Source organism: Triturus cristatus, chromosome 2_2 (genome assembly GCF_964204655.1).
Source record: "Triturus cristatus chromosome 2_2, aTriCri1.1, whole genome shotgun sequence".
NCBI lineage: Eukaryota > Metazoa > Chordata > Amphibia > Caudata > Salamandridae > Triturus > Triturus cristatus.
Genome location: NC_140582.1, coordinates 503,248,180 through 503,263,951, shown reverse-complemented (window position 1 = coordinate 503,263,951; position 15,772 = coordinate 503,248,180). Strand labels below are relative to the sequence as shown.

The window sequence follows — 15,772 nt, the reverse complement described above, 5'->3', positions numbered from 1 at the left end:
AAGGAGACTCAGACCCCAACAGCTACATGCACGTTCCTGGCTAAGTGGACTGCATACTGAAACTTACTTTGGCAAGAGCTGCTCCACTTTCAGAAAGCTCCGTTTAACTTCATTAACAGCTTTAGAGACTACAAAACACTGTTCACCAAGAGAGGATTTAAGTTGAATCTCCAATGTTACATACAAATTAACATTCTGGCACCACCTTTTGGGGAACTAAACCTTCGCTGCACTATAGGAATAAACAGATGAGCAGTGGACAAGAAGGAAGGGTTGCACTTTATACACTGACAAGTAAACGGGGCCCAGAAGAAGACACACGTGCTGCATATAAATACTACAGGCCTCTGCCAGCCAGACACAGGAAAAGGGCAACAAGGCTGTAAGAGGAATGCCACTGAAGTATAGTTTATGATGATCAGGATTAAGAATCACATGGAAGAAACGTTTTAGTAGGCTTGCATGGGCAGTGAACGAATCAATTTTGTCCAAAAACATGGACACTAAAAGACCTATCTATATCTCTGAGGAAATCTTATGTAGAAGGTGAAGGAACGATTGCTTGTGCAGAGTGAAACAAGAACTGATGCCAAAGCTAGAGAGTGGAGGTAACAAGGGAAGTATTCATGTTGGCAACAAGTCACTACAAAGACCTGAAGTAGCCCAAAACTCTTGCAGATCACAGAGGCCGGAAGCCTATCAAGGCATCCAAATCCAAGAACCAGGTGGCTAGGTTAAAAAAAAAAAAAAAGTAATATTGGTGAACTGCACTACTTAGGGGTTACCATAGACAATCATGGGGTGCAAGGAAACGCCAAAGGGCACCACCAAATAGACAGTATTAAAAGACTGGTCGAGCACCAAAGATTCACTGTGTAGTTTTAATGCATGGCAATCTTCAGTGCATGAGTTCAAGGCCTTTAAAGGGGGAATATCTAGGGAGGCCGACTGTATTAAGTGGCTCCAAAAATTAATATGTGCCAATAACCTGGGACTGAAACAAGATCATGGCTACCAACTGGAACACCCTGCTGAGATTACATGGGGAGGCTGCAAACAGAGTCTGGGAGGATAACCATGTCACTAATCACACAAGCCCAAATAGATGCACTGAGAGGAGCTCAAAGAGATGAAAGCTGGTGAAGTCACTCAGGGGAGGGAGAGAATACAGCCTCAAAGTGACAGAGGCCTGAAAGAAAGTGGGGGGTAAAAGGGAAGATAAATAAGCAGTTAATGAATGGATACATGTCTGAAAACGATGAAAGGGCAACTAGCCAAAGACATCATCAGAATCTGGAGGTCACTATTGGTAAAGTCCTGGAATGATTCCTGGGAAAATGCTTGGGCTTAAAGGGTACTCCACCACTGACTGTGGCAGACAGAAGACAAGGCCTCAAACGTTATATCTAGGAAGGACCTGGCTGACTCTGCTGGGTATCAGGAGCACACATGGCAAGTGTAGGTCCTTAATGAATCCCAGACAAGCCAGTAGCGGGGCAGAGCTGAACAAGAAAAAAATTCCAGTAGCAGGACAGAGATGAACAAGCATGCCTATAGGAATGCTGGATATAGTCTTGTGTCTATCCCCACAGATCCCCTGAGGTTCCCTGACTGGACTTCAAAGAGTACCTAGGACAAACCCAGTTAACAGTTAGTTCTCTTAGGCAGCGATGGGTGGCATGGCTCGGGTGTGGGCGTAGAGTTTGCAAGGAGGGGCAGGTCGCAGGTGGTGTCGCATGGGGGTGCGGCGAAATAATAGATTTAAAAAAAGGTAAACTTACCTCAACGGGCACTGTGTCTTCTCTGCTCCTGCTCTCCTGCCTCCGACAGGAACAGGAAGCAGGCAGCCGGGCTCCCTCCCGTAAGCCGATCACAACGCTGCAATGGCAGCATTGTGATTGGTATGTGAGCACCGTGATACAGCACTCAGCCAGGGGCTGGAAGGGTGGGCATGTTTTCCATGCAGGCTGCAGAAGAGGGAAGTGTGCTTGACTGGTTTGGGCGGCCTGTGAGGGCTGACCAAACAGTCATTGCGCACTTTGGAGTGGGCAAACCACTCCTCCCCTGCCCTTCTCGGAGAGCAGAGCAGCCTTGCCCACCTGCCCGCCGCAAAGCAGCAGGACATGTCAGGAAGCATACAATTATAATAACTTAAAATTATCATAATTTTATGCTTCTCTTCTTTACACTGCTTAAAAGCAGTGGGGCGACACTCCTCCGCCAAAAGGTGCGGCTCCCAGTCATCGCACCTTGGTCACTAGGTCGCTCTTCAGCAGAACATCAGTAAAGGGCCAGAGGAGATTGAGTCTCCAAAGTACTGCTCTCTTTTTTTAAATTGAAAATATCAACTCACGTTGGCTGACTAAAGTACTCACTCAGAAAGCAAAGTATCTAGCTGTATTCTTAATGACAGTAAGTCGCAGGCTCCGATCCTTTTAAGGTCAGTAAATAGAGTTCTATTGAGACTGTAAACTGTAAAAAGGAAGTTTGTTGTAGCTAGAATTCTCTGTCAATGGCATCTTTCTAAGATTCTCATCCTTTGAATTCGATCTACTGCATATTCGGTGGTAGAGAGTTATTAGGCAGAGCTCTGCTCATGTCGCATATCATCCTGCATTTAGGGTACAACTTATTCGGAGAATAATCTCCTATAACTCCTACACCAGCAGGGTGGAAATCTTCACGTGCTCAATATTTTTTTTTTTAATACGAGGTGGTAATGTTGCATAAAACAAATGCCTTGCTGTAGGTCAACGTAATCCTGTTTGGTGTACGAGAGTGAAAAGAAAGCCATGTTTTTCAGGCCATTGCCGACTATGGGTTTTGCAGCAACCGACGCAAGTACTTGACCTTACACGGACAGAAAAAGAATATAGGCAGACTTCTTACTGTGGTTATAGAAATGAAAATCATAAAAGGTCAGCAGAGAGCGCTGGTTACTAACAGGGTCGAACTGGCTATGTAACATAACTAAAATACACTTATGGAGGGAGCAATAGGATCGGAACCCAACTAACCAGACATCTAAGGGGAAAGAGTGATAGGGCCTATGTAAGGGTGATACAGTCGAATACAGGATTGATACAAATTGAGAAAAGGGAAAAGTTAAATTACTTTAGGAAGTATTATGGATCCTTGTTTCAGGAAGAAACCCATGCTATAAAGGCACAAGGGGATTGAATAGGACAAGCGAACCTCCATTGACTGACATAGTACAAATCTAAATCCTCGATGTACCAATAACGCATGATGAAGTTGTCCTTGCCATCTGCTCTATCTTAATGACCAAGGACCCAGGGACAGATGGATTTATAGGGAACCATTATAGATTGTTTTCCACCCCAGCTGTGCCCAATATAATGTGCTGTATAATCACAAAGCAGAGAGAACCAAGGTCAACTCTGATGGCAAGTGAAGCAGGGATCATAGTCATTCTCAAAATGCGGAAGAATCAATTTTCTGCTCCAGGAATAGGCTAGTAGCCATCATCAACACAGAGCCAAACATCTATATGAAGAGCTTGGTATCCAGCCTTGAAAGTCTACTACCTGGTTAGGTGACTGCAAACAAATCAGGCTTAATCAAGTACAGGTAGGCCCACGATCAGAAATGTGTTACTTACCTGCAACACCAGTCATCCAGTGTTGGCATCTTTCATGGATGCACTTGTTTAAACCATTCCCCGTCATCAGTCTGGGAATTCCCAGGAACTTTAAACAACTGCAAACAGTGTTAAAATGGCCATAGGCCCATCAACAGTGTTTGTTTAGTAACACATCCATCTCACTTAAAATACCTCAAAGTTCAGCCAATGAGGTGCAAGTGCTGAGCGCTCTGTTCCCTCTAGATGCCACCTTAGCTTAGCTTTCATAGCACAAATGTGAAGGAAATTTACAAAAGAACGTGAGCCTCTAACTGGGGAGGAGGGAGGGTCTCATTTAAATCTATGAAAGATACCAACTCTGGAAAACTGGAGTTATAGGTAAGTAACTAATTTCCTCTGCAGCATCTAATATTTCACAGATTCACATGCTTGAATCAGAACAGCAAGCAGTAGAGAGTTTCACCTCCAGGTAGTAGTCCTTGGTGAAGGGGAAAAAGTAAACCTTCTTTTCCAGTGGCTGCACATCAAATGTCCTCTAGTTTATCTTTGGCATAAAGCATGGCAGTAGTTGTCATACTGATTTTAGAATGCACCCTCGCTCAGTCTTGGAGCAGGCACTTTGCTCTTGCAGGCTGATATCCATTAATCAATGTCCTGTTTGGACGATGGATGGTCTGACTGTGTGGCCCAAAAAGAGAAATAATCGATCAGATGTACAGAATCTTTAGTTTTGTCAATGTAGAATCTGATGCATCTGTTGACATCTAGGGAATATAATAATCTTTCCGCTGATGTGGATAGATTAGGAAAAAAGAAAACCAACATGCAGGGCCATTTAAGTGAACGTTCAATGGAAACGAGCATGTGTTTTGGGTTGGTGAGTAAAATGACTTTCGAGAAAGGTATGTCTCTTTCATGATAAAAGTTTGCAACTCGCTAACTCTTTTGCTGAAGTGGGAGCTAGCAACGGCATAGTTTTCCATGAAATGTGTTGGGTTCTAAGGGAGGAAGTATCAATTGACTAAGCACTATATTTAACTCTCATGATACCGGGGGGACGCCTCACGGGGGAAGCCCACTTAAGTGATTTTTTTTTTAGGAGAATAAAGATGACTGTTCCTCTTTTTGCATGAGATGGCAGTCAAATGGACTCTGACTGAAGAGTATCCGAGGTCATTCTTAGCCAGATCTGGCAAGGTATGGCGAATCTTGATTTGGTAGTACTGATATTGGATTGAGTCCTAAATACTTGCACCATGTTCAGAAGTGCTTCCACTTATCTTTATACATCTTTGTTGTAGCTGGTGCTCATGTCGGTGCCAATATTTCTCCGCTATCCATCGGAATATCCACAATGCCAAATTCTAGATGGTCAGGAATCAAGCCAGCAGGTTACGCAATTTGAAATCAGGGCAAAGGATCTCTCTGTTTTGTGTGGAGAGGAGTTTGGGATGGTTCTTCAGCTGTATCGGTGGGCATACTCTCAATAAAGCAGGTAGCTGTACTAGAATTGGCATAACTGTATTGTATCAATCAGGATCAAGGAACTGTGGACCGCTCTGGCCTTCCTCATCACCCTGGGAATGAGGGTAAAACGCATAAACTAGGATGATCAGCTAGCTCATTAAAAAAGGCATTGCCTTCGATCAGAGTTGAAGGTACCTATCATTTCTTGTGCTGTAGTGTGGTGAACATGACTACTTTTGGATAGCTCAATTTCCAGGAAATATGCTGCAGTTGATCCTGGTAAAGTTCCAACTCCTGACAGTCCAAGAGGACACACGAGTGCGTCTGACTGGTGGGTCTTGTCTACTGGGTATAGGTAATTTTTTTACAGCAATATCCAATTCATTACTGTAGCTTTATCCCAAAGCATCTATGCCCCTTCCAACAGAACAAGAACTAGCACCTACCTGCTTTGCAATGTAATACATCAAGATTTTGTCATTCATCCTGATCAACAGGGCTATGGCTGCCAGTCTCTGCAGAAATGCTTGTGGATCTAGCCTGATGACTGTGAGCTCTAAAACGGATATATGGCGGGCTGTCTCTGGTTAATAGCACTTTGTGGATAGTTCTTGCATGTGGGCACCCCATCCTTCCATTGAGGCATCTGTTATCATTGTTAGTCTGTCCTTTGTGGATTAGAATGGGAGGCCTGCACTGAGATTGCCTGGAAATCGGGACCACAGCACTGTTTGTTTGAGCCTTCTTAATACCTGCACTGTCGCTTTCCGTCAGCAGTTTTCCACTGCTGATCTACCTCTTGTTGCATCAGCTTCATTGGTAGTCTGTATATTGGTGTTAACTCTATGCATGAGAATATCAGGCCCAGCAGAGACTTGTAAGCTCTAAAAGGAACTGTATTTTAGGAACTGAAAACATTTGCCAGGGCTTGTAGTTGGTTACTCTTTCTGAGGAGGGGATTGCTTTTCCCATTGAGTTTCCAGGATAGCTCCTAGAAACTTAACACTTGAACTGAGTGAATGAACAACTTTTGTATGTTTTGTCAGCTGATGGAAACGATTGATGTAAGCAACTGTAGAAGTGTGGGTTTGTTCCTCTGATGGAGCCCTGATGATCTAGTTATCCAAGTATGCGTACACGTGGTGTCTCAGCTTGCTTAGGAAGGCAGCCACTGGCGCTTGGCTTTGTGTATTGGGATGTGGAAGTCATTTCAAAGGAGCTCAAATACCGGTATGAGTTTCAGGATGAGGCTAGAATATGCCATTTGGAGCACACAACAATCTGCAGTTATTTCTATCTAAGAAGCAAAGGCAGAAATTCTTCATGAAACTGGGTGTACATGAGTTAGCGACGCGTGGCAGCTTGGTGAAGTTTTAGGCTTCATGGGAGGCTTGTTTTAGGTTCTCCGGGAGCATGATTGAACACACGGTTTCTTTTCTCTGATGACTTGTAGCCTCTTTGGCCTCTGATGGGGGGGGGGGTATATTGGATTGTATCTTGTCTTTCTAAGGGGAGTATTAAGGTCGTCCCTACCCTCTGTAGGTACTGAAATTCCCTCTGTGAGCCTTGGTGCACCTAGAGCCACAAAAGGAAGCAGGAGTGTGCTTGTACTGCAAGGCTCCCAGAAAGTGTGAAGTGTTGGTGTCAGTTTTTATGTTCTGTAACACATCATCAACATGTTTGCTGAACACGGTGTGTCCGTCGAAAGGCATGTTCAGGATCTTGGTATACACCTTGGAATTGAGGGCTGTGAATATAAGCCAACCTGGTTGAGATGTCGTCAGTGATGTCACTGACCATGTCATGATGGATGTAATATGTGAAGTCATAAGTAGTGCATTGCAGGGCGCATGTTATGATTAGCTCAGCTAACTAGAACTGCTGAATTTCTCTGGTTTTGAATGAGTGAATCTGAGTCTAACTAGAACGTCTCTTTAACATCTGTTTGTTTTCAGTGAGTGAGTGAATATATATATATATATATATATATATAATAATGTTTAAATATAGTTATTACCTACTGGCAACATTCCAACAAAGACAGTAAAAAATAAAGAAATGGAGGCAGGGTAGGAATACCCTGACCCCCCAGACATGGTGGGGAGGTCCCACAGGGACCCTGCAGGGAGTTAAAAGCATGTTATTTTTATTTTGCAGCAAATTTGCAGGTGGACCCGGGGATCCACCTCAAAATAATGTGTGGGGTGCCCATGCGGCACCAAATGCCACGGGAACCTCCCGGGGCAAACAAAGTGATTCGGGGGGGGGGGGGGGGGGGACCGCTACCTCCCCAGGGCTATTGATTAACATTGGTGTGGGGGAGGCCCATATGAGCCACCACCTCCGCGGAGCTTTTTAATTTTGACATGGGTGGGCTCACAGACCACCACCTCCCCGGGGCCAGACTTCATTTTAAGAAGTGGGAGGGGGCCAGGGACCGCCACCTCTCTGGGGCAGGCCCTTAATCAAGGAAGTAGCAGGGGCGCGCGGCTCCCCCCCTGTAACCATACATGGCCCTGGGGACCGTCCCTGCCCCCATGCCGCCTCCTGCTATATCTCAGGGTTCCCACTCCCAGGACATAGCTGTTTTCTGTGACTTGGTGGGAGCACCACCGCTCCCGCAAAGCCATAGTAAACTGTGCTCGCTTTCAGCAAACAAGAGCATTGAAAGAGCACTATCGCTTTTACAGAGAGGAAGCTGCATGTTAGCAGCTCCCTCTGTGTCAAAGCAATGCCGGCTCCTGCAGGAGTTGAGGATCCGGCAGGGAGCGCAGGGGTCTTGAGGCTCCCCCACGGTCCCAGTGGTGAGTGGGTGCCCACTTTAAATGTGGGTGTGTTCGCTAGGGCCCAATTCAGCCCAGGGAGGGGGCAGGGTCACGCTGCCCCATTGTCCTGTCTGAAAATGGCCGGGCCCTGGGGAGTAGGGTCCCTGGGACGAAATCGGTCCAGGGAGGGGGGCCGCAAAGCCCCTCCAGGCCCATTAAAAATAGCTGTGCCCTGGGGGATGGGGTCCCAGGGCCGAAATCGGGGAGGGGGACCGCGTGGCACCCCAGGCCCATTTAAAATAGCCTTGCCCTGGGGGATGGGTTCCAGGGCCGAAATTGGCCCAGGGAAAGGGGGCCAACCATTCCCACTAGCATTATAGACATTAAAAAAAATGGGCTGGCAAGTCACTGGAGGCCTGGCCCCCTTTCTGCACCATTCTGCAAACGTGCCTCCTGGCGCGTAGCTGGTTAGGGAATGAAGGCCCCTTGGCTGCGGAGATTTCTTGGGGGCCAAGTACCCCTACTGTTACTGCCAGTAAGTCTCACACAGCGGGATTGCTCCATAATGGTTTTACAGAAATATGGAAAGTTTGGCAGCAAACTTCTCAGCACATTAAACCCACACTGATTCCAGTGTGGGGATTAATGTAAAAAGCAAAAAAGAGGGCATCTTAGAGATGCATCCTGAAAAACGACCAGCCCTGGTGTGGTTCCTGAATGGCTGCCCGCCACTTGCCACCATCAGACAGGTTTCTGGACCCCTGTGTAGAGGGCCTTCGCTCGCTGGGTTCAGAAACAAAGCTTATCCTGGGCAAAGGTGTCATGCCTCCTCCCTCAGGATGGGCTGGGTCCACGAAGGGGAAGCTTCAACGGCCTGTCGCCTTAGTAAGATGTCCCTGCCTTTTGCTGCACTCAGCAACTGTCTCCCACCGGTTCTGACCTTCACTTTGTGTGGGAGAACCAAGTTAGGAGGAGAGGTGTGCCCACCTTTGCAAACTCCACCCCTCAGGTGGGGAGGCGAGGTGAAGCACACATTTCAGTCACCTCCATCTTGAAAAGTAGGGACCCAGCCAATTAGAGAGGCTCATTCCCCCCTCCCACCGGAGGATGGCATAATAAGGGGGTATACCCATCCCAAGGAAGGGACCCATTGGTCCCAACCTGCACACCATGGAAAAGCCTCAAAATGTAGTATTCAGGGGCCACCCTGAACCTTGCCTCCTCTGATATGAGGAAGAAAGAAAGACCGAAGAGCCGTGCTGACTGGCCAGGAAGAAGAGGACACCAACTGCTTTGCCCCCAGCCCTAATAGCCTGTCCAGACTCTGACCTGACTACAGCGGAAAGCCCGGCGAGTCCAGCAGCCAGCAACCCCCAGAACCCGGAGGACCTGCCCAGCACTCATCTCACAGACTTTGCCTCATGTGAGCACCGGATTTGCTCAACAAAGACTCCAAACACAGAACCCGGATTCAGGTGGCTCCACGGTTCTGCACCACTCTGCACCTGACGCCCACGGGCTGAGTTAGAGTGACCCAACCCTATGAGGCAGTCTCCCTAGCGATCCTGACCTGGCATCTGGTGATCCCCGACTTACCTCAAGCTTCAAGCTGATGCCTGCAGTCTCAACCTGAAAGGTCCCCCCGAACGTGACCTGAGCAGGTAAGAAGACCAGACACCAAATGACACCCCTGCACCAAACGCCCCACGGCCTCTGGTGGCCCAACTGAGAGTGTCCAGGCACCCACAAGAATCCAACTTACCTCTCCTGATGGTCATCGCCTTCAGGAAGCATTCCTGCCAGAGCCTGCAGCCTTTTCTTCCAACCGGAGATCTCCATTGCAAACCACAGGGTGCCCGATGTCTTTTTGGCATTCTGGATCTGGCTGCCTCAGTGCCGCTGGTGGTGAGGCTCCTCTGTTGATTGTTGGCCCCTACATTGCTGATCCTAACCCCAGGAGCTTTGCTCCCTCAACCAAGTGGCCTGCTCGTAAGCAGCCCCTGACTGAAGGCCCCCTTAGCCCCATTGGCTAACATTGGGGTCCTGCACTATGAACCCGGCCGCCCCAGTGGGGCTGGTAGTGCATTTTGAGTGACACAATGGACCCTGGGGGACCTTGGTCCTAACACCCACAAGCCATACTTGTAGGTTGTTTACCTATCTGAAACCGTTAACACTTTTTTTTCCCCATAGTAACCAATGTTAAGAGTTTTTGTTTCTAAAAATGACTGTTGACCTGTGTTTGTATGGAAGAACAGCAAGTGTAATTTAAACCTGAAAAAGTCTTGCTTACCTTTGTATAGTAGGAACCGCTGGGTGATATCAAGGCACATCACCCCGAATAGTTGATGTAATCCAAATACTATGGAGGTGGGGGAAATTATACCATGCCACTCTTTATGAGGCTCTAGGTCTGACTGAACTACAGCATGAGCATGATTAGCCCATTAATCTGCCCAAACAACCCCCCCCTTCAAATTTCGAACACCATCACTGAATTACCCAATGGGACTCTTCTTCCACTAGCAAGCACTGAAGTGTACACGGTTGACAACTGCAGCCCTCCTGTTTATCAGAATCTAGTTTGAAACACCAAGTAAGCATCTATTCTTCAATGGTTCTAGACATTTTACCAAAGGTTTTAATGTATTTGCCTCTGTGGACACTTTCATAAAAAGATATGCATATGTGGGGTGAAACCATGAAACAAGCAAAATTACAGTAGAGGTTCGTGCCTCCTGCACAAAACTCTGCAAATCAGAGTGGATGGCTCAGGCACAAAGGGGCCATTTTCTACCCGAGCCAATCTCTCCATTGGCACAAGTTCAGCAGCGCAATTACACGACTGACCCAGTATCGACTATCCTTAGCAGTCCATCCAGTTCTTCTACGAGGGATTTTTCAGTTCAATGCTCTAATCTAAATTCAGAGGTTCCAATTCACAGACTGTTTTAAGCACTTTTGTTGGAATTTGACATGTAAAAATGCATTTTTGGGTTCATATTACAAGAACCAGATTCCATGAACCAGGTTCAGTAGATATTTACACCTGCGGATCAAATTGAATACAATCGAAAAATAACTCGTATACTATGTTGAAATGTAAACTGATGGAATTACAACTGCTGTGGCCATGCTAAGTGCATAAAGTCAGCTTGAAAAATTGAGGATTACTCATAATCATTCTGCCTGGCTTTTGATACTTTGTAAATGCAGGTAAAGCGAGTGCATTTCCAGAATGGGAAGGAAACAGTACCATATTTAATGAGGGTGTAGGAAAGGGGTGGTCCGCATTTAAAAGTATTTGCCTTTGGAAAAACACTTCTAAAAAACGCAGCAAAGCCACATTTCAAATACAGGGTAGATGGCGAATTGTTCACTATGCAAATAATCTACTGAAGTAGGCATGACGGAACAGGAATGCACAGAAATAAACTACAATTTTACACTGAACATTCCAAGACTTTTTTGTAATCTCTTTAAGAACTGGGCATCTGTGCAATCTGGAGTTCTAAATGTATGATGCACAGAACTCAGGCTTTTCATAAACATTTTTGTGAATTGGGCCCAGTGAGAAAAGCCAGAAAGTTGTTTACGTCCAGAAATTATAACAGTTGTTCAAATTGTTATTTAATCGGAAACACCAGTACATAATAACAAGCATTACATGGAAGCAATGTTTTCAGACCGTACAGACTGATTCACAGCAACATACCTGTAATTCATCTCCTCCAGCTGGGGGCAGCAGCAACACAAACATATCGACCATGTCTGCTACAGCAAATTCAGACTGCCCGACACCTGGAAATCGTGAAGAGGAATACTTTAATTGAAAGAATCGTGGTTGGGAAGCAGTACGTAATCGCATCTGCCTAAACCTGACAGTTCAAGGTACTCACTCGTGCATCATCGGTCTTGTATTTCAAGTACATATAGTACAACCCCACTCACTGAGGCTAGTAAACTAAATACAATAGAATCGTACCACAGACACGCACAGTGTGATAGACAGTCAAACGTGCATGTGGTTTAGTTGTGTGAGGTTATCATTTGTACCCAACCCCCTGAGTCTCTCCTACTTTTGTGACGCTTGCCATTCTGAACTGTACAGGCAGTTTTCCTTGTACACCTCGCCCCTCTCACTGTACTGGCGAGCCAGCGTATGCTTTTTCTGAGACTCAGACTGGATTGGGTCTTGAAGTATTCTAGCCAAGGCGCCTTCGCTTCATGTAAATATTAGCTAAATGGCTAAAGGAACTAAGTGGTTGCAAAATATACTACAAGGAGAAAAAAGCCCGAGGAAAAACCCTCGTTTTGAAGATTATCTCCTACTGACGGTGTATTGACTTACAACCACCGTCTCTATTTAACTCCTAATTCAATCATCTCATCAACTCTCTGCACTATCCCAAATCGCTCTATCATCCATCTGTACAGGTAGTGACATCACTGAATTTACCATCATCCACCTGCTTAGGAAGTGACATCACTCCTCACCCTCCCAGGACCTACTTAATGCCTGCCACAGCATGGACGTGCAGTGGGCACACAAAGCGTGTGCTGATGGTATGCCTAAGGCGCCTCAAAGGCAAGCCTGCCTCCACCCAAACCGCACCAAGTTCCAGGAAGCTTGGTCCTTCCTCCTCCATCCGCTACCACATTGCGACCCTCCGCGCTCTCAAGCCCTGCCACTGCTACCTTGCTGCACCACACAACACTGAGCATTCTCCTGCAACTTTTCATGCTCTTACCTACATCCAAAACTCACCTGACTCACACTAACAGCAGCCAAACCCCGCTCTCTCACACTCGCAGTTCTGCAACCACCCGCACAACAATACATACTTGCATGTATGCTCCTAAACACCCGATCACTCACCAAATACACCACAGAGATCTGAGACCTGCTGCACGGCAACACCCCAGACCTACTTTTCCTAACGGAAACCTAGATTAACCTTGTATCGGTACTTGATATCGACACAGACACCCCCACCTACAAGATTGCCAGGTTTTACAGACTTTACAAGCCTTGAGTCAGAATAGCCGTCATCCCCAAGAACACCATCAGCTGCACTACATACACGGATATGTCATCCTCCAACATGGAACACCTGCCATTCAAGCTCCACGTCACGTCACAGCTAACTTCACGCTAAGCGGCACTCTCATCTAAAGACCACTGGGACCGAGCACCAATTTCACGAACACCATCACGGACTTTGTCACACAGCTTGTCCTCGATGCTAGCAACTACTTCCTACTCAGAGACCTAAACTTCCATGCGGAAGACTACGTGGATGGAAACTCAAAAGCACTCATCCAAGACCTTGGAAGTTGAGCCTCATGCAGCAAGTAAAGGGACCTACCATGTCACCAGACACCTCCTGGAGCATAGTTTCACCACCATCGCCAAAATACGAGCCAACTAGTCCACACCAGTCTCCTGGACACACCACGCGCTCATCAAGTTCAGCATCCCCATCCCAACCCAACGCACATGCACCACCGCTAGACCAGCCTGCAGAAACTGAACAGCATCACTGGTAAGGGCTCAAACCCTGCTCTCAACCCCCTCGGACCCAAACACAGCAACAGCCTCCCCAAAGCCATCAAGAATTTCAACAATTGGATCACCTCCTGAACTGAATCTCTGCCCCCCCCAAACACAGCAATACACAAGATCCAGACCACAGGCCAGTTGATGCATGGAGGAACTCAAGCCTGATGAAAGGCCATAGCAAACAACTGGAGCGCAAATGGAGAATGAACCAGGAAAATGCAGAAGCACAGTCAAATCCACACTGCACAACGCTGGATTGCAATGATCCCAGCACCGACAGAAGCAAAGAAATATTCACCAGAGTGAAAGATTTCACCTTAGCAGTGGGTGCCTCCAACCCGATCACCCTCTGCAGGATCTCTGCAACAATCTCTCTCAAGTCTTCAGCATGAAAATCACAGCCATTTACAGCAACTTCAATCTGTAACCAGACCTGACAGAACTCGCCAAATGCCTCCCGATCTTATCCAAAGAACCAATGCTAAACACATGAACCATCATCACTCCAAAAGAAACCGCTGCCACCATGAATTCATTTAACACAGGGTCCCCCATCATACCCCTTACCCTACCACGCCTATTCCAGAGGACTGCAACCCATCAGTGCCATACTTATACCCATTCTAAATGCCTCCACCTCTTCCGTGGCCTTCCCAAGTGCTTGGAAACCGGCTATTGTCCTCTCACTGCTGAAGAAACCCTTCGCAGACCCTTCAACGTGTGCCAACTACAGACTGATCTCCCTGCTACCATTCCCGGCCAAGGTCTTAGAGAAAATCATCAACATACACCTTACCGAATTCCTTAACCACCAACTCAGTCTGGTTTCAGACCCAACCCCTACACTGAAACAGCCCTCATCACTGCCACGGATGGCTTCCACATGACTCTGGACAGAGGAAATACAGCAGCCGTCCTCCTCCCGGACTTTTCTGCAGCATTTGACAGTCTCCCATTCCATCCTCATCCAACGCCTACAAAACATCAGAATCCAAGGGCACGCACTCCGATGGATCTGCTCCTTGCAGACTGGAAAGACCTAGTCAGTAAGCCTGGCACCTTACACCTAGGACAGCAGCGATTTCATCCGCAGGGTTCTGCAAGGACTCTCTAAGCCTGACCCTCTTCAAAGCATAAAAATTGCTTCAGCTAGAATCCTCTGCTCTGACAACATGTCGACAAGAAGCCCATCATTCTGTCACTCACGGACAAGATGCTGAGTACCAGGATCAAATTCAATGTCTGCATGACTGAAATTGCCCATTGGATGAAGACCAACTGTCTAAATCTGAAAACCAACAAAACCAATATTGTGATCTTCAGGAAGAGCACATCACCATAGGACTCCACCTGGTAGCCAAAATAGCTAGGACCGACAACCATCCCAACTACCCCCACCACCCGCCCCACGAACCTTGGGATGATCACTGTGAGCAAACTCAATATGACAACCCAAGTGAATGCCATCGACACCAGCATACCGCAACAATCGCATCTTTTGTCACAAATCTTCCACGCACATTCGCTCATATGTACTTCTACTTGCACACATCCCACGCATACGGAAAACCAGATCCAGCGGTCAAGCGTTCTCTTACATTGCTACTAAAGCGTGGAACGACATCCTGCTACACACAAGAGCCTCCTCCACGCTGAAGGCCTGTTTTATTTAGTAGTCCCACTAGGCGCTAGGTGTAGCTAGACGCGCACCTGCTCAGCAACAGTATAACCTCCTGGGTGATACTGCACTCTACAAATCTGCATAACATTCCTCGCTATCCCACTTACTTTGGCAGGGTTGGTGGCATAAATTTCCTGCAATACTTAATTTTTCACAGTAAACTTACACGAGGAGTCAAAACATACACCCAAAATCTCTGTATCCCAAGTCAGATCACTTTAAAGTTTTTAAAAAAAGACTAATATTTTGCTGAAAGCAGTGGAAACCTTAAGCTTATACAATGTTTTGTCCACCGGTGCACACACTCCTAATTGATTTGAAGACTGCTCCATAAAGGACAGAGCAGCTGTGAGTTTATTAATAAAGCAATTAATTGCTCCTCACTAGCTTGGCCACATTTTTAAAGTTCCAATGTTAAAGTGTCCAAAGCTATCACAGGGTGCACATTATAGTCTATTTTATAAGTCACATATTTTCAATATACAGACGACTTTTTTCATTTGATGTAAAATAAGTTAGCATTGTTAATAGTCATAAGATGACCATTCCGACAGAATTTAACAAGCATAGGCATAGCCAATAGGTCTCGCCTTTGGGACCTTATAAATATTTAGTTATGCAGCACAATATCCTTGGTGCAACAACATCAACTGTTGCATGGCTAAACACTTATAAGGTCCCAAAGGCGAGAC

At 46.5% G+C, this 15,772-nt stretch overlaps 1 protein-coding gene across 3 annotated transcripts in view; it reads right to left on the bottom strand.

Moving 5' to 3' along the window:
• The window catches only part of MMAA (metabolism of cobalamin associated A), a 131,086-nt gene that overhangs the window by 42,967 nt on the left and 72,347 nt on the right, over positions 1–15,772 (bottom strand). For all 3 annotated transcript variants that reach the window (XM_085641620.1, XM_085641621.1, XM_085641622.1), the window contains one exon: positions 11,552–11,637. In XM_085641620.1, coding sequence (XP_085497746.1) covers positions 11,552–11,637 — 86 coding nt within the window. The remainder of the gene's footprint in view (positions 1–11,551; positions 11,638–15,772) is intronic.